Source organism: Hippopotamus amphibius, chromosome 6 (genome assembly GCF_030028045.1).
Source record: "Hippopotamus amphibius kiboko isolate mHipAmp2 chromosome 6, mHipAmp2.hap2, whole genome shotgun sequence".
NCBI lineage: Eukaryota > Metazoa > Chordata > Mammalia > Artiodactyla > Hippopotamidae > Hippopotamus > Hippopotamus amphibius.
Genome location: NC_080191.1, coordinates 19,018,048 through 19,042,492, shown reverse-complemented (window position 1 = coordinate 19,042,492; position 24,445 = coordinate 19,018,048). Strand labels below are relative to the sequence as shown.

Below are 24,445 nucleotides of genomic sequence, written 5' to 3'. Positions count from 1 at the left end.
GTGGTCCTGGAGGTGGAGGGCAAATGCCGTGTGGCACATGGAGCCCTGTCCCCTTCCCTTCCCTGGAAAATGGGAGGCATGTCCCACCACGAGCTCCATTTCCGTCAGTTCCCCGGAAGGCACACCAGGGCTGAGGAAGCTGCCTGAACTTGAGGCTGGTGTGCTCTCAGTTCCTTTGACATGACTCTGGGGTATCCCTGGTTGCCTATAATAATGTCACGTTTTAAGGTTTCACATAAAAAACTTAATTTAAAAAAGAGGTCGTACAGCTTAAGAGCAAGGAAGAGAATATATTTTGCACTCCAATAAGGAACTCATATTTTTTTATAAGAGAATTAATTATAGAGGCAGTATAGTTTTAGACTGAGACCAATCTGGTTTATAACGGCTTTATTCCAGTATTTTCTGGCTGTGTGTGTCCTCGGGCAAGTGGCTTTATCTCTAAGTTTCATTTTTTCCTCCAAGTGTAAAAGTAGGTAAATTGTCACTTACTTCATAGGGCTGATGTGAAAATTAAATGAGATGATAAATATTAGGTGCAAACCAAGAGTCTGAAACATACCAGATGCTAAGTTGATAGTTTACTGATATTAGTGGTGATTTTTATTTTCCAAGCAGAGGAGAGCAGAGTTTTGGTTTTTAAACCAAAATTGTGTTAGGAAGCAGCCTTGTTTTAAGGCTACACAACAAAGATAATTTTTGCCAATTTTGTCTTTTTCTTTGATTTTAATGTTTCTTTTATTTTGAAATTCTTTTTCCCAAGGCAATACTTTTAAGACATAAATCTTCAGTCTTTTGAAATGCTCCAAGCTCTCCAGGCACCCAAAATTTTCCTCACTGTTATTTCTTTAGGATTTATTGGCCATGTGGTTACTTTTGCTTTAATTTACAATCCAAAATTATTGTAAACATAATTTTAAATGTTTGGAAGGTTGTTCATGGCATTAAAAAGAATGCAAGTGAGATGTTCCTTCGCTTTATTTTTATGAAAGGGGAATTTGTGTGGGTGTTTTGTTGTTAGAATGTGTTTACTGCTTTGAACTTTGTTTTCCACTTTGAATTCCCTGTTTGGTAGAAGGGGGATGAGATCTTGTTGGATAGTAGAAAAGAAGGCTGCGTATATTTTGTGCTCACACCTACCCAAAGTATCATATGATTTCATGTTTAAGAGCAGTTTTAAAAGTGTGTAAGGGACTTCTTGACCTTAATCCTAGTGTCTTAGAAATGTATGCAGGTGTTAGCTTTGGGGGATAATTTGCATTCCTCACGGAAGAGTGTTGATACCAATTCTGGGGACTGAGGGGCATTGTCAGTCAGAGGGCCTCACACACAGGCCACTGTGTCTCCAGCTTGTGAAGACTTCTATTCAGCCTCACACAGAAAAAGTTAAAATAAACGAACTGAGCCCCAGCAAGCTGTTTTTCTTCCCCCTTGACTTTGGGGCAAAAAAGGATTGGGGACTGTTTTTTTTAAGGTGAGCATATAGGAAAATATAAGACACCCTTGGTCATGCTCCTGGCTCAGTGAAGATTATCAACAAATGAAAAACAGTAGAATCAGTGGTAGCAGCTGCAGAGCAAGTATCGAGATAAGGACAGTGATTGCAGAAGCAACTGTGGTAGGTTCTGGTACAGCTGGTGGAGCAGGGCTGATGATAAAAGAGTCAGGACTTGTACATATGTCTGTCCCTCCCTCATCCCCCTCACCCTTGCTGAATACTCAGCCCTTGGCTTTGTACATAATTAATATAGCAAATATTCTTTGAAACATTTATGAACACCATTCACATCAACATATTCTAAAATAGTTTATAAATTGAGTTCTATAAAATGCTTTGTTCCCCTAAGTGATTTCTATTGATATATCATCATGTTGTCTTAGATACAGAAGAATTATCTTAGATGCAGAAGAGTATGTTTTCTCAATTTTGTGTGTGCATAAGTGAAGAAAATACTACAGAGGTGCCTTATTAAAGAAAAAACACCTGTTAATATCTTGTATATTATTCTTGGTTCTAATATTGAAAAAAAACCCATATGACTTTAAACCTTGCCCCCTAGGGAAGGAAATAGCAATTTTTTAGATCTAATAAAACTAACCTAGAAGAATAAAAGGTACATTCCTCTATATCTCTTATTCATCTTCTTTTTTTCTTTTTCTTCTTCTAAGCAGCAAAACAGTCACTAGTTTCACTGAGTCTTTTGGGCAGCAAGTTAGAAGTGTGGAGCAGCAAGGTTACTATTCTTCACTGGAGATTTTCCAGCAAGGCAAAGCAAATATTTGTGAATGTGTGGAAGTATTTTCTGGACCTTAACTCTTATATCTGGTAGATGCTACAGTCTGCTTATGATAAGATTCTACTTCTAGTTGGGAAACAGGAGATTCCCCGTGGAGCATTATTGTATCGGGCTGGGGCAGTGTGGGAACATGATATGTTTATCGTATATGCCACGATTTCATTGCCGGGTCATTCATCTCTCGTTTAACCAAGTGCACATTAAATTCCATTAGATTAGCATTTGAGGTCTTATAATAAAATTTCTGGTTTTTAGAATGGTAGAAATGTTCTTCTTTGAATGCTGCAAGAAATGGTTGCTGATAATAATATGAACCGTATCTTCATATTGTAGCCAAAAGTCATTTTCAAGAAGCTTTGTGAAAATCACCTAGGAAAAAACAATGAATTATGTCCTAATAGTTGCAATGAGACAAGCTTTCTAATAGAGATAACAATTATTAATTACTCATCATAAAGTACATGTGTGGTGGGAGCTAATCTCAAAGCTATACTACAAAGAAATGTGTGCTTTTTTATATAATGAATGAAAAATGTCACTTTAAAAGGGCAAAGAAGATTTAAATTATAAAAATGTTGAATTCCTTTGCCATAAGCTTTAAATACTCTGTAAATTCTTCCAAAACCCTAACTCACTGAAGTGTTTTTTTTTTTTCAGATCGATATTTTATCTTAAATTAAAATTAAGGGTCAGGATCATTGCAAAAGAATCCCCGAGTTATTTAAATGTTAAACTTATTTGAAACTTCTTAGGGGAAAAGAATATTAATAGTACAAGGATGGGCCAGGAAATGAACATATTCCTTACTAAGGAAGTAATGATTGTTATTCAAACTGCAAAGTCTAAACATATATCTATTTATGTCATTCATTTAACATCTCTGTTTACTAGCCTCAGTTCTCTGCATATTCACATTCCTTATCTTCATTTAATCCCCCAGTAACCATCAGATGTAGATACACAGCAACTTTACAGACAAGGAAATTGAGCTTGCTCAATGTTAGTAATGAAAGATTGAACAGCTGCTCCGTGCCAGAGTCCCAGTCCCAGCCTAGGTCCACATGCCTCCAAACTCCCTGAAATTTCCGTGACACCAAGCTTTGTGGACCTCAGAGAGTTTTCTGTTGGTTGCCATTAGAGCAATGTGGCAGGCAGGATAATGACCCCAAAGATGCCCACATCCTAATCCCTGGAGCCTGTGAATGTTCCCCTACATGGCAAAGGGGCTCTGCAGATGTGATGAAGGTGAGAGGTTATCCTGTATCATACAGCTGGGCCCGATGTAATCATAAGGGTCCCTAAAAGATGGAAGAGGGAGTTGGAAGAGTCAGAAGGAGATGTGACAACGGAAGCAAAGGTTGGAGTGATGTGATTGCTGGCTTTGGTGAAAGGGTCCATAAGTCAAGGGACGTCACAGCCTCTAGAAGCTGGAAACATCAGGGAAACAGATTCTTCCTAGAGCCTCTGAAAGGAACACAGTCCTGCCAACACCTTGATTTTCGCCCAGTGAAACCGATTTTGGACCTCTGACCTCCAGAATTGTAAGATAACAGATTTGGGTTCTTTTAAGACACTAAGTTTGTGGTAATTTGTCACAGCGACAGGAGGAAACTGATATAAGCATCTTGACAAGAGCTAGCTGAAGTGATTTTTCCCTTGATGTTTTTGTGAATTTTCAGATGTGTTTTCGCTTACTATCGTTTCTGTAGCCCTGATGTCATAGGTGCTGCCTGATAATGTCAGGAAAGGACACAATCATACGTCTAAGATTTGAAGAACAATTAAACTATTACATGGGGCCCATGGTATAAGAAGTAATTGGATTCCTTTATCTCAAAGCAAGATATCAGAACAGTCAGATGGATTTGACATATTGGTGTAGAAAACTTAATTATTGTTATAGTTATGGTTATTATTATTTTTCACTGTTCCTTCCTGGGCAACATAATTCAAAAGGAGCCCCTTTTTAACGTTTCTGGTTTGCCTTGTAAATAACAAGAGATCACTGGGCCCTCAGATGGTGCATGACCAGTGAGTTTTGTAACCTTAAATAGAAGAAATCCTGTGGCATGTGATTTTGTGAGGAAAGGATATCCCCTATCCTTTAAAAAAATGAAATGTAGTAAGTGCTCTTAAAATAAACCTTGTGGGGAAAAACATTCCTAGTATTTCATGATATAAGCTCCACAGAAACCTTCAGTCAGAGTTTATATTAATTTTTCAGTGTGCCCAGAGCTGAAATGTTTATCACCTACTGAGGCAAAGGAAGAAAACAGCAAACTGTGGGAGTTTGTGGCTACTTATGGAGTTAGATTGTTTTCCCTTGCTGTGACTTATTGAGTTAGATCATTTTCCCTTTTGTTACAGACAATGTTTACCAAAATGGATAAAGGATTATTTTATGTTTGTTGTCCTAAATTTAAAGTGTGAAAAATTAGCATAAGTGTAGTGGTTTCTCACATGGAGCTTTGTGTATCCCTCAGAGTGCAGATGAGCCCTGGGAATGTGGGAGAAAACTTACTATCTGTAAATATTAATTTAATTTCTGCTTTGGGATTTGTTTTATAATGTATGTAACAGATTGGTATATAATTTATCTACATAGTTTGTAAATATAAAAATTTTAGGGCTCCTGCTCAAAACATGTAAGTAATATTTGTACAATCAAAAAATTTGGAGAGTACTACAATACTGAAACAGAACACAGAATGTAATATTAAATATCCCAGCTTTTTTGTATACTAACTAGGATTGTAGTGATAAATGTATTTAAGGTTGCAGCTTTTTTAACATTGTCAGAAACTAAAAACCAAGGTTAAAGAATGACCTTTAAATAATTGGCAATTAGGTTGAAAAGTTACTCCACAGTTGAGGAAAGAAACCTCCATTCTATAGACAACTAACTCAGTTACACTTGAAAGCATCATCAGGGCAGAGATTTTTGTCTTTCTTATCCACTGCTAAACCTGCCACACTTCTAACAGAGCGCAGCATATAGTAGGCACTCAACTAATAGTAACTGAGTGAACATATGAGTTTGCTGATGTTATGTACCAAGAAGCAATGTGCCATTTTGCTTACAGTTGCAGAATAGCCGTAGTAGCATATCATAAGAGAGCCCAAGGTAGAGTTGTTATTAGATGAAAGTTTGACTCATTTTTTCTCCTTTGCTTGAATAACTGTAAGTGGTGAGTATATCTCTTGGTCCATGGTGCTCTCTTTGACTTTCTGCATTTTTTTGTTCTTATTTGCTGTCTGGCTGTTTCTGGATCTCTTTACGTATTTGTCTGTTTCACTTTGTACCACCATTCTGTCTTTTCTTCATTTTTCTTTTATCTTTTTTCACTGATCTTCCCCTTAAAAGTCTCTCCCTAAACAATAAATGCACACTTTGGCTTTATAGTGAGTAGACTTTGAACCACATGTTGATAATTTATCAGTTGGACAAACGGAACATTTTTTTCTCTCAAACCCCCATATTATTAAATTAACTTTTAACAAAGTGGGCTTTTGGATATTATTTTGGAATAGGAAAAATGTCTGTTCACCTTTACTTTGTTGACTATCTTAATGTAGATAAAACAGTCTTCACACTTAATTCCCATAGAAATACTTACATTCATTTTTTTCATCTTGGTACTTTTCATACAGTTAATTTAAATATTACAACTCTTTATGGTGGTTGGGGAATAGTTAAATTTTTAGTTAAAAGGAATGTATTCTTTTTAGATCATTTTGTTTAGATTATTGTATATAATACAATAAGTGTGAAACCTTAACCTGTAAGTATGAATTATTGAAACAGTAAAGCACAGACATATGATTAATTATATACAGTGCTAAGCTATTCTGATGAAATTTAATCTTTTTGAGATTCAAAAACCATTTGGCATTTTCCCTGCCTTAGGGTGTCCAATACAAATTTCAATCGCATTTATGTTGCCATGGAAACAGGAAGTAAACAGCCTTCTTAGTTTTTGGATTCTAGATAAATAGAAATTGGCTTTTTTTATGGTGAAATCACGTATGTTGTTATACGCAGTCTATCAAAAAGGATTTAAATTAAATTAAAATGCAGTGAAAATATATAGCAAAATAAACTGCAAAGACTGATAGATGTAATTGTCAAGAAGTAGGAGGTGTGTTTGGAACTTAGGGGATTAACAAGCAGAGCCTGGTTGTGTCTAAAAGATTTTACTTGAGCCCAGAGACAGATAGCAAAACTAATTCCAACTAGAGATTTCTATATTCCCAGGATCTTATTCAAGGTTTAGGCCAACAGAGAAAATGCCCTCATCATTGGGAGAGTAACTGGTCTGCTTACCTATAGGTAAAGGTTTGCTGGTAGCATCCCATTCTGGAGAGGAGCTGATGGAACAGAGAAGGCCAAACACAAAACAGAAGGCTGGGATTTATGCAAGGATTAAGTGGACAAGAGAAACGAATTGTGCTGTGCTAAAGGGCCAGGGTTTTCTTTCTTTTCTTTTCTTTTTTTTCTTTTTGGCTGTGCCACGTGGCTTGTGGGATGTTAGTTCTCTGACAAGGGATTGCACCCGGGCCCTCAGCAGTGAAAGTGCTAACCACTGGGACCACCAGCGAATTCCCAGGGTTTTCTGTGCTTGAAGTAGTGATAGAAAAATCAAATAATTTAGGAGGACGTAGAAGCCAGAATGTGGCAGAGATGGCCAATTAATCCCCTCCCCTTCTGGAGTTGTTGCTTGGAAGTGTCTACTCACTCAGGGACTTCATTTTCAATTTTAGTATATGTGCTGCTGAAGCGAGCACGGGACTTCATTTTCTAGCACCCCTTGCTTCTTGGTGGGATCACAGAACCAGTTCTTGTCAATAGCATATGCAGAAAAAGTATGAGTTGCTTACAGGACAAAGTGGTAATGAGCACATATACCTGTTACACAGTCTCCTCTGTCTACAAACCAAATTGTAAGGACTCAGAGGAGAACAGAGCCCTAAGATGAAAGGTCTCTGGGCCCTAAAAAAACCACGTGGATAGTGGCTTACCTAGGAATACTCACACTGGAATATGTCATCAGTGAGTGAGGCCATGGGAATTTGGGTTTTATCTGTTATAAAACTACCTAATGTCACATTACCTTAATTAATACAGAATTATCAACAGACTCAACACATGGATGAAACTATGACAGTTTGGAAGATGGTTATTGATACAATCAAGAAGAGATTTTACACTAAGTATACTTAATACTAAATAAAGAAAACTTTTTTCATTGATGACTTAGAGGGCTGGGATAGGGAAGGTGGGAAGGAGTCACATGAGGGAGGGAATATGGAGGCATATACATAAATACAGCTGATTCACTTTGTTGTACAGCAAAAACTGGCACAAAAGTATAAAGCAATGATATTCCAATAAACAGCTTAAAAAAAAAACTTCTTTCATTGCTACATATGTCCAAGGGGGAAAAAAAGAAACAAAAAATTATAACAACATAAAATGGCAGAAGTTAGACCAAATATTTTAGTAATATTTAGTAATAACAATATATGTGGACTGTTCAAAGACATTCATTGAAAGGGACAAACTCAGATTGATTAAAAATATAAATCTAAGTATTTTTGTTTATAAGAAACATACCTCATAAAAATATATTAGACGCTAACAAAGTATGTGTAATAATATTTTTTTTAATTTATTTGTTTATTGGCTGCATCAGGTCTTTATTGCTGTGTGAGGGCTTTCTCTAGTTGTGGTGAGTGGAGGCTGCTCTCTGTTGTGGTGCATGTGCTTCTCATTATGGTGGCTTCTCTTATTGTGGAGCACGGGCCTAGGCATGTGGGCTTTAGTAGTTGTAGCACATGGGCTCAGTAGTTGTGGCGCATGGGCTTAGTTGCTCTGTGGCATGTGGGATCTTCCCGGCCCAGGGATCCAATTCATGTCACCTGCATTGGCAAGTGGCTTCTTAACCACTGCACCACCAGGGAAGTCCTGTGTAATAATATTAACATGGCGCAGACTAGATAGAATTCAAGAAGAACAGAATTAGGAGGGACAAAAAGTGATATTCGGCACTGACCAAAGTAATAAGCCATCAAAAGGTAATAGCTATGAACTTACATCCACTTAATAAAGCTTCATAATATTAGGAACATAATAGGACCATAAGGATAAATCAACAAACTCTCAATCATAGTGGGAGATTTTTAATACTCCCCTCTGAAAGTGACAGACTATGTAGACTAAAAAAATAATAAAAGATGTAGCTAGAGGATCTGGATAGCACTCATTTTCAGCACATATGAAGTAGTTGTAAAAACTGTAGTTAAGTAGGTCATTCTGACTACATAGTAAGTAGGTCATAAGAAACATTAAAAGCAAAAATCAGTAACAAAATTAATGGTCTTACCCCCACATACTTGCAATGTTTTTCTTAAAGAGTGCTCCGTAATTCATGAATTAAAAGGAAAATCAATGTCAAAATTACAAAATATTTAAAACTGAATACTAATTAGAGCATTGTTCTTAACATGAATTTGAAGGACAATTAAGCCTCCTTTGCAGTTTGGGTTCCCTGGGAAGAAGACTTTAGAATGAACACCCACAGAGGGAGGTGGAGAAAGCAGGATTTAGGAGGAGAAGTTGATCTTTGATGACAACCCAACAGTCTCAGCAGACTCTACAGGGGACTCTGGAGCTAAAATGCCCTTCCGTGTTGGGCCAAGGTGGCCAGGACTTTATGTTCTTGCACTGATCACTCATTGAATGTGGGCCACCCAGGAAGGGGCAGGACCTTGGACAAGGCACTGTCAGCAGCTGGGCAATCCCTGAAGAAGCTGGTGGCTGAAGTCTGCCCGCAGTTCTCCCAGCAACTGGGACCACAGATTCTTCATTAAAGGGGATCTGGGGGCCGCATCACAGAGTCCTTTCCAAGCCTTGGTGCATTTATTTAAAAACAGGAAAGATCTGGAGTGATGCACCATGCTTTCAACTCTAAAAGCTGAAATTATAAAATAAACCTTAATAAAATAAGTGGAAGGAAATAGGGATAAAAGCAGGTATTCATGAAATACCACACATGTATGTTTTTATATCAAATATTCTTAAACTATTTTAAAAATATGAGCTATTTAGGTAAACTTTGGCCAACTTTATTTAAGAACTGTAAGAAAAGAGGAGGTGATATCTAAAAATTGAAAAAAACTTTATATAAAATGAAAAAGGTGACATTTAGAGATGGAGCAGGGAAAAATGATTATCAAAGAAACCACAGAACGTTTTTACCAATGAACACCAGAATGTTGGTGAATATATTTCTAGGAAAATATAAATTACTGCATCTGAACCAAAAGAAAAGAGAAAATATAAGAAATTAGGGCAGTAGTCAAAGTAGCTATACACCTCCTTGGAGAGGCAATGGGCCAGATTTTTTTCCTGCTAGTACTACCAACTCTTTTGTAACAGCTGTTTCCCATAAACCTGTTCTAAAGTCTGGAAGAAGATGGAAAGTCACACACCTAATTTTATAAAGCTGACATAATTCTGTTACCAAAACACCAGGGCAGCAAAAGAAATGAGAACCTAATCTTACTTATAAGCCTAGATACAAAAATTGTCAGTAAAATATAGCCAAATGCAGTGATCCACTTCCAGCCTTCTTTTCTCGAACTCGTCAGCATCTCAATTTCTTCTTGTTCCTTGAAGCACTTTCTTCACTTGGCTTTTGGGTCTTTCAAGTTTTTATCCCACTTATTGACTGCTATTTCTCAATATTCTTTGCTGGTTTTGCCTCATCTCCCTGACTTCTTAAAATTGGAGTGGCCCAGACTCAGTCCTTACACTTCCTCTATGTCCACAGCAGCTTTTATGATAATCTCATACTGTCTCATGGCACTTGCTCGCGTGCGCACACTCTCTCTCTCTCTCTCTCTCTCTCTCTATATATATATATACAATATAAAGTGATATATTACTTAGGGTTTTCCACAGAAACAGAACCAATAGGAGTTTATAAAGAGAATGATTATAAGGAATTGACTCATGTAATTACAGAGGCTGACAAGTCCCAAGATCTATGCAGTCAGCAAGCTGGAGACCCAAGATGTAGTTTCAGCCTGAAAGTTATAGGCTTGAGACCCAGGAAGAGCCAGTGTTTCAGTTTGTGTCCAAAGGCAGTAAAAAGCCAGCATCTCAGCTTGAAGGCAGTCAGGCAGAGAGAATCCTCTCTTATTCAGCCTTTTGTTCTATTCAGACATTCAACTGATTGTATGAGGCTCACCCGCATTAGGGAGGGCAGTCTGTTTTAGTCAGTCTGTCAATTCAAATGTTAATCTCATGCAGAAACACCTTCACAGAAACACACAGAATAACGTTTGATCAAATATTTGGGCTCCCCATGACCCAGTCAAGTTGAGAAACTTAATCATCACAGATAATGGATCCCAAATTTATATCTCCAGAACAGACCCTCCTCTGAAATCCAACTGCTTGCTCAGCAGCTCTTCTTGGATGTTTGAGGTATCACAAATTTGTGTCCAAATCAAGCTCCCAATTTCCTCCCACAAACCTGCTTATTGCACAGTGTTCTCCATTTCAGTTACTAGCGACTCTATAGTTAGCGCAGGCCCCAAACTGCTGGGTAATTCGTGACCCCTTTCTCTTGCATCCGAACTACCAGCAAGCTCCATGGCTTTACTTTGAAAATATATTCAGACTCCAGCCACTTCTACTCCTGCCACCCTGGTGCAAGCCCAGGTCATTTGGCCTAGAATTTTGCAGCATCCTCCTACTTTATCTTCTTACTTTACTCCTTGAGCCCTTGGAGTCTATTTCATACGTCAGCCCCAGTGATCTTGTTGAAAGCAAGTTGGATTATATCACTTCTGCTCAATACCTTCTGATGATTTCTGCTTTCATTCAGAGTAAAAGCCCATGTCTCGGTCTACATGATTCTACCTCGTCAGGCCTCCTTCCTGTGGCTGCTACTCTTGCCCTCTACTCCCATCACACTGGCCTCTTTGCTGTTTCTCAGACATGCCTCGCATGCTGTCACCTCAGGGCCTTTGCACAGCTATTTCCTTTGCCTGCATTATTGTTCTCCTAGATAGCTACATGACTTGCTCCCTTGCCCCCTTCAGATCTTTGCTCAAATATTACTTTCTTAGGAAGTAAGACTTTAATTTTATCTATGATGACCTTATTTTTAAAGACTGTATTTGTGTAGTTACTTGTATAACTAGAAAATAGTAGAGACAAAAGAAAACCACCATTTAGTTTTTTTAAACTTTTGGAGTCATAGGTCTAGTCTGCAGAAGCTCTTTCGCCTCTGGGATTTGGTCGCACTTACTCAGCAGTGACAAGGATGCCTGGGTTCATAGATACAGTCATAAATACAAAACTGATCAGTGATACCTGCTTCAACTTTCACAGGTAAAAGTGATTTTCATTAAGATTAAAGAATATGTTTATTTTTATCCATACAGATCTCTCTGTATAATAGCTGGTGTGAAGGTGGGGAGCAGAAAGATGGTTCAGAGACCTTAGGACACTGATTTTGTTGTCTTCTCACACTTGAGAATATGGCATTGCTGATGCTGAGATTGAGTTAAAAACCAGGAGAGTTTTTAGCTCCCCAACATAGAACTTCTTAGATTCTTAGTGGATATATACTGCTAAGAAGGAAACTTAAGTGCTGAGTCCAAAAGACTCGTGGCCCAGCAGACACCTTGCTGTTTCCTCGGGTCTAGCTGGCCTAGTCTAATATGTGCAGTATCACCTGAAACCACTAGGGAATTAGGAGACTGGGAAAACTGGACAGCTAGCTACTCATAAATTTTAGAGTCCTTGGATAATTAGTTGGGGACCTAATGTGGTAGCATTTGGTTGCTTCCCTTCAACTTGTAACTCCCCAAATACAAGAATCTGATTCAGAAGAGGTACCTAAAATGCTGCAATAGATTTTCCTTTTCTTAAGGCAATTGTGAGTTTAAAAACAACCTGCAAACAAACGTAGTTCCAAGGAACCTAGAAATTGGCTAAAATTAGCCACAGTTGAAAGTGTGTTCAGTTTCTCACGTAAGTCATAATCACATGTTGCTTGTGAGTAGATGTTGGCATTCTGCAACTTGTGTCTGCTGATTAGTTATTTGTTAATATCTACCAAGAAGAGGCCTCATATACTAGCTTTTAAATTTAGCTAGAAAAAAAATAGCATCATTAGTGATGGCCTTGACATTCAGCAAAGACAAATTAAGCAATGAACTTGACATTTTATAGACAGCGTGTTATGGGGCCTCACACCCGGTGGATGTTCGATAAGCATTAATTGCCTGGCTGACAGTGAACAGCTACACATCTGTCTGTTATACAAGCTGCAGTGGTTGAATAACTAGGGGAAGGGTGATTTTAGTTATACTGAGGGGTAGGCGCTTGTGAGCATCAAAATGTGTGTGGGGTTTTGTTTTGTTTTTAAATTACAATGGACTCATAATTTCCTTTGGAAACTGAACATATTCATTATAAATAGTATTCCCTTTGTCAATTCAGGGTGAAGTACTAGTTAATAGTGGTAGTGGTCAAATGTCGCTTCCTTTTTAAATAGAAAGCTGAGAGCTTCTAAATAATCATTGTCACATCCCCTTTTAAAATTCTTTGCATCAATGCCAGAGAAATCATGAACATTTCAGATCAGATAACTATTAATTTCATTATTGTGCTGTTAATGCACTGTGTTCATTATAGTGAATAGCGAATGGCGAACTCTGATCTGCATTTTATCCCTGTATTTAAACTGGTTCACGTCTACTGAATATAAACACTATGAAGCTAGATAAATACTTATAATAATAATAGCTAATTTTTTATCATTTACTCTGCAGTCATTGTGCAAAGCTCTTTATATGTATGTAAGTTTGGATTGAAAGGGTTTTTTCGCTTTTTCTGCCATATCTTTTTTATGCTTTTAAATTTATGACTTTCATGCTGCTTTATTTAAAATCACAATTTCACTCATGCGTATTTAATCACAGTAATACAGTCAACCTCAGCTTCATCGGAAAGAACGAGAACACATGTTTGAAGGATAATGAAACTGATGAAAATTTTAAACCTTTAGAGACTGAGTATTGAGCAAAGACAGATGTTTTATAAAAGACGGACAAGATAGCTGATCATGTGAATCTGATGAATTGGTATAAAAATTATTGGAATATATAGACGTGGCCTGCTTCTGTTTACCATTTTTATAAAAAACTGACTCAAAATGAATTGTCCACTCTGTGGGATGATCCAGCTGCTTGCTGAATCAGTTGCTTTTAATCAGCTCATCTGATGTTGATTGGGTTTTGGGCTCGCATGCCTGGATTCCTCAAGGACTGAATTACCAGTATTCTTCTCTTTTAGTGAGATGTGACTCTAAAGTAATATGAGAGATTTTCATATCAGATCATTCATATCACTTTATCTATGCATATATGCATTTTCATAGGATCAAAAGAAGTTCTTCATCTAGTTACTTTTGAAAGATATTTGAGCTCTTGTGGATTATTCTTAAACTCTTTTTTCCCCCATTTTGTAAAATGTGGAGACTGTGCATGTAGCCTGCATGGAGAAGCATCAAATGTGTTTGTAGAAGGAGTGAACTTGAGCAGATGGGACAACCTGAACACTGCATACTCAACTGGCCTGTTCTGCCTTGGATCAGGAAGGTTCCAGTGAAGTGGTTGCTTAGCAACTAATGGAGTTTGAGGAAACCACATGTTAGCCGGGCCTCTTGCCCTGCTCTGTGTGAATGCCTGACATGGGGAAAGTGGTGTATTGCCTGACTCGCAGTTGTCAAACCAAAATGATGACTAAAGTGAAGGATTGAAAAGAGATGGCACAGCTGGACTGGGGGCCTGTGTTTATAGTCTTACACGTCTTCTTTTATGTTAGCATGTTGAAGGAAAAGATATTAAGAGAGGACATTAAAAATAAAAGAGGGACTGTTGAAATTTGGGGTTAAAATTTTAAGAATGATCATTACCTTACATTGAGTTTTTAAAGAATAGACTAGTAAGTAGTCATTGAGGTGTTCCCACACCATTATCTTCAACATTCTTCCAAAAAGTTCTCTATCAAAAAGAAATAGTAAAGCATTTTATATGATGATGCCATGAATTTTAGGGCAGAAACAGTGTGTTTTAGTGCTTGTACATTTACATACTTTATGATACAAGGCTGGAACATCTTCTCCTGCTCCTTTTTTAAAAAAATTAATTAATTAATTCCTGTTTTGGGGGCTGCGGTTTTGGGTCTTCATTGCTGTGCGTGGGCTTTCTCTAGTTGTGGAGAGTGGAGGTTAGTCCTTGTTGCAGAGCACGGGCTCTAGATGTGAAGGCTTTAGTAGTTGCAGCACACAGGCTCAGTAATTGTGGCTCTCAGGCTTAGTTGCTCCATGGGATGTGGGATCTTCCCAAACCAGGGATTGAACCCGTGTCCCCTGCATTGGCAGGTGGATTCTTAACCACTGCGCCACCAGGGAAGTCCGCTCCCTTTTTATACCTATGACAGACGTAAGAATTAGATCCTGACCGTTCTCACTTGAGCCTGGATGTGGCCTCACAGCCCTCAACAGCCCTACCAATATCAGACGGAGCAGACAAGAAACTACCTTGGCATTCTTTTCTTTTTTTTTAATTGCAGTATAGTTCATTTACAAGATTATATTAGTTGCAAGTGTATGGCATAGTGCTTCAGTATTTTTGCAGATTATAATCCATTGTAGGTTGTTACAAGATAATGGCTATAATTCCCGGTGCTATACAGTATATCCTTGTTGCTTATCTATTTTATATACAGCAGTTTGTATTTATTAATCCCTTCCCTCCCTCTCTCTCCGCTTTGGTAACCACTAGTTTGTTTTCTATATCTGTGAGTCTGTTTTGCATATACATTCATTTGTTTTTTTTTTTTTTTAGATTCCACACGTAAATGATATCATACAGTATTTTTCTTTCCGTCTGACTTATTTCACTAAGCTTAATACTCTCTAGGTCCATCCATGTTGCTGCAAATGGCAGTATTTCATTCTTTTTAATGGCTGAATAATATTCCTGTGTGTGTGTGTGTGTGTGTGTGTGTGTGTGTGTGTGTGTATACACCACATCTTCTCAAACCAGTTGTCTGTTGATGGGCACTTGAGTAGCTTGCATGTCTTGGCTATTGTACATAATGCTGCTGTGAATACTGGGGTGCATGTATCATTTCAAATTAGTGTTTTCTTTTTTCCCAGATATATATCCAGGAGTAGAATTCCTGGATCGTATGGTAGTTCTATTTTCAGTTTTTTGAGGAAACTCCATACTCTTTTCCACAGTTCCTGCACCAATTTACATTCTCATCAACAGTGTACAAGAAGGGTTCCCTTTTATCTATATCATCACCAGCATTTGTTATTTGTAGACTGTGTGATGATAACCATTCTGATAGGGTAAGGTGATATCTCATTGTTGTTTTGATTTGGATTTCTCTCATCATTAGCGATGTTGAGCATCTTTTCGTGGCCTGTTAGCTATCTTTCTTTGGAGAAATGTCCGTGTCTTCTGCCCATTTTTTGATTGGGTTGCCTTGCCATTCTTTACGGCAAATTGAAAATGCTTACGCTTCTGCTTTTGAATTCCATAGGAATGAGTCTGAGGGATTTGTATCAATAGCAACTCTGAGGTGGCCACACGAGATGCCTCTTCAGGAAAATATAAGAAGAAGATGGACCAGAGAAAGTCAACCAAAGTAATTAGGAAAAGGAAGGTGATGCAGTGGATTTGTCTGAAGGCTCCTACCGCTGCCACCACCTAAGAACATGGGATCGTTTACTTTCTTAAAGGCCTTGTTCTTGGAACTGTGGGTCTTACTTTAACTAAGCAGTAACCTCCCATCCCTTCCCCCGAATCTGAAGATCAGTCCTTACTTGCTGGGATTTAGACTCAGGTCTCCTGCCTGATTTCTAGCATTGGGTTTCTAGCGTTGGCTTTGAGCACTAACGTTTTTTGACTCAGAGAATTTGGAGTAGGTGCTTTTTCCAGTAGGACACTTAAGAGCTATTATCACGTATCAGAAAGGCTATTAAGCAGAAAAGGGAGTGAATTTATCGACTTTCTACTAGGACCAAGGGGAGAAAGTGATTCGGAGAGTGATTCAATATTCTAAAAGCATTACTAATACTTCTCATCCTCCTGTGAAGTACTGGGTGTCTCATCTTCAAATGCTCAGACAGGCAAGGAGTATTGCCCGGGCGGAGGACTGACTACAGCTGGGCCTCTCAGACTCCGTCGTGCATGTGGGTCACCAGGGGCTCATGTTAAAATGCAGCTTCCCATGCAATAGGCGTGGGTGGACCTGAGGTCCTGCGTTTCTAATACGTTCCCTGGTGATGCCAGTGCTGCTCACCTAGGAACTGCACTCTGGGCAGCAAGGGGCCAGTTATCTCTAACGTACCTTCCAGTTTTAAAATTCCATCTACAGGAAAAAAAAAGGGTGATACTTGAAACACACCCTGTGCAGCTTCGAAAAGCCAGGTAAGAGCCTCTTCTGTGTCTTGCTCAGAGAATTCTCCCTGAACACCTATCGTATTTTAATCGACACGGAATCTCTTACTCTGCCTCCTCAGTAGCTCCACCCCTCCTTTTTTTCTTAAAGCTTTTGAACTTTTCTGATATTACAGCCCTCTAAAAATTCGTCAACTCGAGGATGGAAGATGCCTTAGAGGACTGGGACGGGGAGGGTGGGGGGGACTCGAGGGAGGGTGGGGGAGGAGTCGAGGGAGGGAGGGAATACGGGGATATGTGTATAAAAACAGATGATTGAACTTGGTGTACCCCCCCAAAAATAAAAAACAAAAACAAAAACAAAAACTAAAACATTTCTGATGCAAAAAAAAAAAAAATCGCTTTCTTCATAGCTACTTCCCCTGATTCATGCAGGCTCTATATCACATCTGCCTGGTCACTCCTTCACGCAGACCCCAAATTCTGCCTTAGGACAGCTGTCAGAATGCAGGAAATCCAGGTTTGGTCTTAGTCCTTGTGTCCTCAGTAGATTTTGAAAGGCAAGGTTGTGCCGCTGGCTGCCACATGAGGACAGACCGAAAGGTCTCTACGTAGGAAAGATTCATCCAATAATAGCTTATCAAGTATATTCAATAAGGAAAAGTAAAAGGGCCATCCCTAAGTATCTGGAAGATATTTAAAGATAAAAGAATGGGTTTTTTTTACATGGTGGAAAGTGAAATATTGAAATCCTGTACCCATGGGAGGTAACTATAGCCTTGAAAGTAACAGAAGCAGCAGAGGAATGAGGGTTCTGAGAGGCTGATCCAAGGCTAAAGCCAGACGTGTGGGTGTCATTTTCCAGAGTACCTGACAGGTGACAAAGGTAAGTACCATTCGTGGGTAACCTGACTTCATGTTGGGCGACAGTTTCTGGCCTTCATATGTACTGTCTCTTTAGCTAAGACAAGAATAACTTGATTTGTGTCCTTTTTTCCATTCCATTCCATCCTCCCCCAGCAGACCCAAGTAGTTTGAAATATGGCCACATCTAGGAGGAGGAGAATTCTAAGGAGAAGTAGGGTAGACTATAATCATGCCGGTTTTGAAGGGCTCATTATCATCATGTAGTTAATTTAAGAAGTAACTGTGCCAAGAGCAAAGCTGTGAAATGCAGTTAGGTTCTTTGCATAAACAAGCTACATATTGGAAGATGTTGGGAAAACCAAAATGTTTCACAGTTTTTAGCATGTAAGGTGGATTTTTCTTTATATGGTTAAGGTGAGGGGAAACTGGTGTTTCAGAAATACTAATTTTTATGCCTAATTATATTTATAGTAATATAATTTTATTGTTTTCATTTGTCCTGATATTTAATTTTCTGAGAGTATTACTACACTGTTTGAGGGAGAATTAAAACAGCTATAAATGTATAGGGGGAAAAAACCTTCCGACTAAGCATCCCCACTCTTTCAGGCCATTAAGCTCCTCAGATAGATTGGATTGCTTTTGCATTTGTGCGATAAAGAAGGTAAATAGTCCAGTTCAACTGTGGTCAGGACCCTTCTCTCCTTAATGTCAGGGAAATGGGCTATTGTGGTTAATTGAACAGTCTCATTAACTGAGATTTACTACATATTTTATATGTGAGGTATAACCAAAATGCAATAAAGGATAATTGCCATTAACACTAAATTGAGCTAAATGTAATCTTTGTTGATTCAGAGGCTAGTTTACATCTCTTGTAATGCCTCATGGCTGCTGTAAAGATCACTGATTACATAACATATAAAAGGCATATAAAAGGCGTAGGCGGTCAGCCTAGATCTACCACAATCATTGCAAGTTGCTCTTTTCAATAGCTTCCTTAAACGGGTTTGTTTCCTTTTATTTCTCTCTCTCATAAAAGATAAGGGTTGAATGTGCCCCCAAACAATCCAGTTATTTCATCTGTAAAATCATTTGTGTTCCTGATAAAATGGGAATTCACAGTACATCTTACCCATATCCAGTGCAACTCCAAAGCTACATGTAGTTTACCAGGTAAAAAAAGATCATATTTCACCAACTTTAAGTGCTTAACGAAGTCTGTCATCTGTCATCCCACTTATCTTTGAGGATGTACTAGAATTGCCATCGGTCAGTTTGGTGGCATAACGTACCAACCTAAAATTGGTTGTAGCTCGTCTTATGACTGCATGACAACCAATGTGATGCAAGCAAAATTAATTCATGTCCTGTGATTTTAGGACTCAATTTGTGTCATTTCTGTGTGAAATACAGGAGGAATGACACCGTATAAATCCACACCTCTCTCTGTGGTAGGCAGTTGAAGTGAATGGTATTCTCACAAACTGGGTTTTCCATTAGGAAGATCTGTGGTGGTTGCAGCACACTGTCGGCCAAGAGCAAGCTGTGATGACTGTAAATCTCAGCCTGGCCAAGGCTCTCCCAGAGACAGAGCAGTGCGAACCAAGGAGGAGCCTGTGCAGTTTTTCTGTTTCTAAGCAGAGCCCTCCCATGCTTTGGCAGAATGTTGTGGCTTGATAGAGGACATTGGCATATGTTCTTACTTTTTTCTAAATGTCTAGCTTTCAACTCATTTGGTAGATATTCTTTTCCTTTAACTTTTACTGCTTTTTTTATCCCAGAGTCTAAAACACCTTATATTCAGAAGATTCTTTCTTGTGTTGAATTATTTTTGTTTACCACAATGTAGAACAGCTGGGCATTACCTGCAGCTGAATTTTTAAAGAGTTTGTCACTTCATTCGTTCATTCATTGACCTGTATTTATTGCATGCATGCAGTGCTAGCATCTAGGGGCTCCATGGTGAAGAAGGCAACTGTGAGGCTCACTTTCATGCGTGTTACAGTTTACCTTTTCAGTAAGCTTGATGCAAAAAGATAGCACCCTTGGTCTCATCACCTCTTCTGCTACCAGAAGAGACTCTGTCCTTCCCCATGGGCTCTAGTAGGTTTCCAGACATTGTTTCACAAGATGAGGCAGCCTGGGCAGCTGGCGTTTCATTGTACCAGATGGCCAGGTTCTTCCTCACTTTGTTGGTATCCAGTGAGGCTTTTTCTAATTGAGGTGCCTTGTAATTTTATTAAACTCAAGAAATTGACCTTGATTTCATAGTTTCCTTTTTTACCTTTTAATTAACCAATTTCTCTAATTTTGTTATATATTAAATATGTAACATTAAATTTCCTAGGCTAATGATATGATATCAGAATGAAAGTTAGGTGTTTTTAGAAATGGAAGTGATGGTATCTACAATGGGGTCAGTCCTTAACATATGGTTTAGGAGTATGTGGTGAATATGAAGTTCTGCAACAAAAGAGAGGAATTTCAAGTGGGATTGTCAATAGGAAAGTCTTTGAAAGGAATGGATTTAGGCATAGGGCAGGGTGAGGGAGCTGTTTACTAGCTCTCATTCCAGTTGAGATCAAAGGGAGACATGGGAGAGTAGGACAATAGCCTGGATTAGAATAACAGTTTCTATTTATTAAGCATCTACTGTGTGCCAGGTGTTATGCTTGACATTAAGCATAATTGTATCTAAACCTCAAGACAACCTTGTGAATTTGGTATTATCCGCACGTACAGATAAAGGGCCTGAGGGTCAGAGAAGTTAACAAATTAGCCAAAGGTCACGTGTTCAAGATAACCTCATGACCAAGTAGGTTATAGAACCAGGATTTGAATCTGATGTGCCTTCCTGTACAACCCAGCACATTAAGAGTAAAACAAAGTTTCAAAAGACAGGTGTTAGAAATACACAGGTAGGGACTTCCCTGGTGGCACAGTGGTTAAGAATCTGCCTGCCAGTGCAGGGGACACAGGTTCGATGCCTGCTCCGGGAAGATCCCACATGCCACGGAGAAGCTAAGCCCGTGCACCACAACTATTGAGCCTGTGTGCCACAGCTACTGAAGCCTGAGAGCCTAGAGCCCGTGCTCCGTAAGAGGAGAAGCCACAAATGAGGAGCCCCATGCACCACAATGAAGAGTAGCCCCCACTCACCACAACTAGAGAAAGCCCGCACGCAGCAATGAAGACCCAACACAGCCAATAAATAAATTAATTAATTAGCTTATTAAAAAATAAAAAAATAAAAGAGGCTATAAGAAATCTAGAAGCAAGTTTAGAATTATGTTTTAAATTAAGTTTTTTTAAATCGTAACCTGTGCTTTTTAATTTTGAAATTTCAGATCTTCTACAAATGCATAAGCAGAATCCACTTAACATTAAGTCAGTTTCCTGTTAGCATTTTTTTAGCTATAGCCATACTTGATTTAAAAACAAAAACCAAAATCTCAGAACTGATACTCTGATATGTCAATCCTTTTCACCAGAGAATACATGAGAAACTTCATTCAATTTCATTGTTACCATAAAATATAAATTTCACTAAGAGCTTGCCATGTATCAGGCACTGTACTGAATACTTTGTATGTACAATCATATACTCTTCAAACCAGTTCATGAAGTGGTACAATTTTTAGCCCCATTTTTCCGATAAGAAAACTGAATCACAGAGAGGTTATGTGTTTATCCTCGTCAGTTGCCAGTGTTCAACTCAGAATTGTTTGGTTACGAGTTGGCCCTTAATCGCTGTGCATCACCAAACCAAGGATTCTTTGACTTCAAATCTAATGTTCTTAACCTATACATAGTACCTTAACTGCTGGTGGCGTCAGTGGGAAGTCAGATCATCTCACTAACCAAGTTGCCGAATTTATCATATTGGCCATTCACCTTTAACAGCTCCTAAAGGAATGTTAGATTTCATTTGTTCATGATAAAGTAAATTTTTCAAAGTTAAATATATTCTGAATGTTTGCTATTTAATATATAGCAAATATAATTGCATATGTTACATGTTATATACTCCCAATGTCTTTAGGATATTTTGAGTGTTATTTTTTATTTTCTCAAATTGTAAGCATTTAAAATATTGTTTACAAAATTCCTCAAATGACAAGAGCAATAATTTTGTATTTCTAACAGTTAAAATTTTAACTGTAAATGATCAAAGAGAATCCTATTCATTATGAAACTTACAACTCTAATGTGTGAGCTAGAAATGAGGACCACCAGAAAGAATAATGGACCATCAATTAATACCACTCATCCCATACATGTTAATTTAAAATGTGTAGAATTGTGAGGATCAAGAAATAAATGTATCAGAATAAAAAATTGCCAGAAGATGAATATTAATCCATTGGCAACACCAAAAACAATCACTTTTTAAAATTAAAAAGATTTAGCATGAACTTAAATACTACCACATGTAACAATGAGGGTTGGTTTGTTTGTTTTGATTTTTGTTTTGCTTCTAAGAAGTTAGGCAAACTGCAAAATCAGAAGAGACAGTCCTCTCAAGACTTCTCTTACTCCTGATCACCTATTGGCAAGTTTGAGGGGATTCCTAAAACTACTCTCATGTTCTATAATTTTTTAGAAACACTCACCGAACTCACTGAAAGCTTGTGTACTCACAGATGTGGCTTATTATAGGGAAAGGATGGAAACCAGAACCGGCGAAGGGAAGAGACACAGAGGGCAGAGTCCAGAAAGGGACCAAATATGGAGCTTCTGGCCTTCCTCCCCTGTGGAGTCATAACGTTACCCCCTCCTGACCCTGCTCTGTGACAGTGAGCACAGAGGACTGCCAACCAGGGAAGCTCACCCAAGTTTTTGATGTCCAGAGTTTTTGTTGGGGCTCAATCACAGACTGCCTATGTGGCTGACCTTTCATCTCCACCCTGTCCTGGAGATCAGACTCATACTTTTAGTTTCTCATTCCTCTGGAGGTCACAACTGATACAGTGTGGACCAAAGCGCCTATCATAAATCATGTTGTTAGACTGTCAGTGGCCAAAGCCCTGGGAAACAGAGATGCTGCTATCAGGCAGGATATTCCAAAGGCCTAGGGATCACCTTCCAGAAACCAAAGGCAAAGGCCAGACCTCCCTTTGGGTAAGGTTAATTCTTCACTACATAGACGTACACTTTTCTAAATCATGTATTTCATCATCAGTAACCCCAAATTGAATATTCTGCTTATTACCTATTAAGTCAAACTTGGTAAAGATGTACAAATTAGTGTGGTTTCTTTTGTTTTTTGGTGGAGGGACCCATGCGTTTCTTTAATTTGGTAAGTTTTCATTTTTCACATTTTAAAGTTTTCATTTGACAAACGGATTTTCAGTATGTTGGCCATTTAGAGAATTGGTTTGGAGGTAAATTGGTTTTCACTGAATGACTTACAGACAGTGGTTCTCACATTCAGGTAAGCCTCAGAGTCACTTGGATGACCCATTACAACCCAGATTGCGGGTTCCCACTCTGAGTTTCTGATTCTGTAGGTCCGGGCTGGAGCCCCGTAGATCTGTACTCTTAGCGGGTTCCCAGGAGATGCTGATGTTGCTGACCCAGGGGCCACACTTTGAGAACCACTGGAATAGAGTGTGTGATCTGCGGCAGATGAGAGGAATGAGATGCGCCATTGAGGTGAGGCAGAAAAAACGGGCAGAGAAGTCAGGAGACAAGGCACTGCTTTCCAAGTCCTGTTGGCAAGAATGCAGGGACTGCTGCCTATATCATGGTTAGCTAGGGGACCCGAGGATCGAGAGAATGAGTTCAGAGAGTGAGTCTAAGTGCAAGTCACCCCAAAGAACAACTGTGGGGGTTCACTGCCCTTTGTGTGTGAGGTGTGCAGAGCTCTTTGTGTGTTACTGTAACTGTTTGGACAGCAAAGTGATTTGCAGTGGCTTGGGTGAAGGAAGCTTTATGTAGAAGCATTTCAAAAACCAAAATCAATCTTTAACTTGTAAAACTTTTTTCTTTTCTGGTTTCTCTAGGACTTTGTCTTGTTCCCTTGCTTTTTAAGTCCCATGACTGTCTTCCTTTCTCTCCCACCTCAGGCCATGTTCAGTCTTTGTATGGTGGAAAGTGGTGCCGACGAGGTGAATTTACACGGTGTGACCAGCCTCGGCTTAAAGCAGGCTCTGGAGTTTGCATACACAGGGCAGGTATGGTACCAAACGCAATCTGAGAGGCTTACCATTTTAACTGCACCTAACCAGAGAAAATCATCCATGAGGAATGAGATTTAGGTATTTTTCTTGTTATTCACTTTGATGTTAAAAAAGTTTTACATCTACTTAACGTCACAACTAAAATAATGGAAAGGTAAGTAAAATAATTTGATCTTAAATATGACCCAGGGAACACAGTATTTTAATCTTAGCTCAGTGGCTTGCTGGCATAATTTTAAAATATCCTGAAGAATTAATAAATGAGAAAGAGTTTGCAAGATAACTTGAATTTTCATTGTTATCACTGAAGCTCAGTGACTCCCCCCCCAAAAAAAAATCTAAAGCCCTAAAGAGCTATGGTCTAGCATCTTAGCACCCTGTCCTCTACATATATTTCAGGATCAGGGCCTCAAGTAATACATAAGAATGTAATGGTTTAAAAGCCAAGGTTTGCTCATCATTAAAACTGTTATAGGATTTTCAGGAATCTCCAGAGAACATTCATTTTCTTTCTTTTTTTATATGAAAGAATAATAGCGACAACTCATAGACTACAAAACCCATGTCAGTGTATGACTATCATAGCAAAGCAAAACAAAC

The 24,445-nt window shown here is 38.6% G+C and overlaps 1 protein-coding gene across 10 annotated transcripts in view; it reads left to right on the top strand.

Annotated features, from left to right (window-relative positions):
- Positions 1-24,445, top strand: part of KLHL32 (kelch like family member 32) — a 208,090-nt gene that overhangs the window by 65,887 nt on the left and 117,758 nt on the right. For 4 of the 10 annotated variants that reach the window (XR_009054260.1, XM_057738459.1, XM_057738455.1 and 1 more), the window contains exon 4: positions 23,732-23,839. The exons of 3 other annotated variants lie outside the window; for them this stretch is intronic. Coding sequence is in view for 4 of the 7 variants with exons in the window: in XM_057738459.1 (XP_057594442.1) it covers positions 23,732-23,839 (108 nt within the window). In the remaining 3 variants the exon portion in view is untranslated. Of the gene's footprint in view, positions 1-23,173; positions 23,319-23,731; positions 23,840-24,445 lie in introns of those variants that run through there. 3 more of the 10 variants (XM_057738465.1, XM_057738463.1, XM_057738458.1) reach the window with 2 other exon arrangements.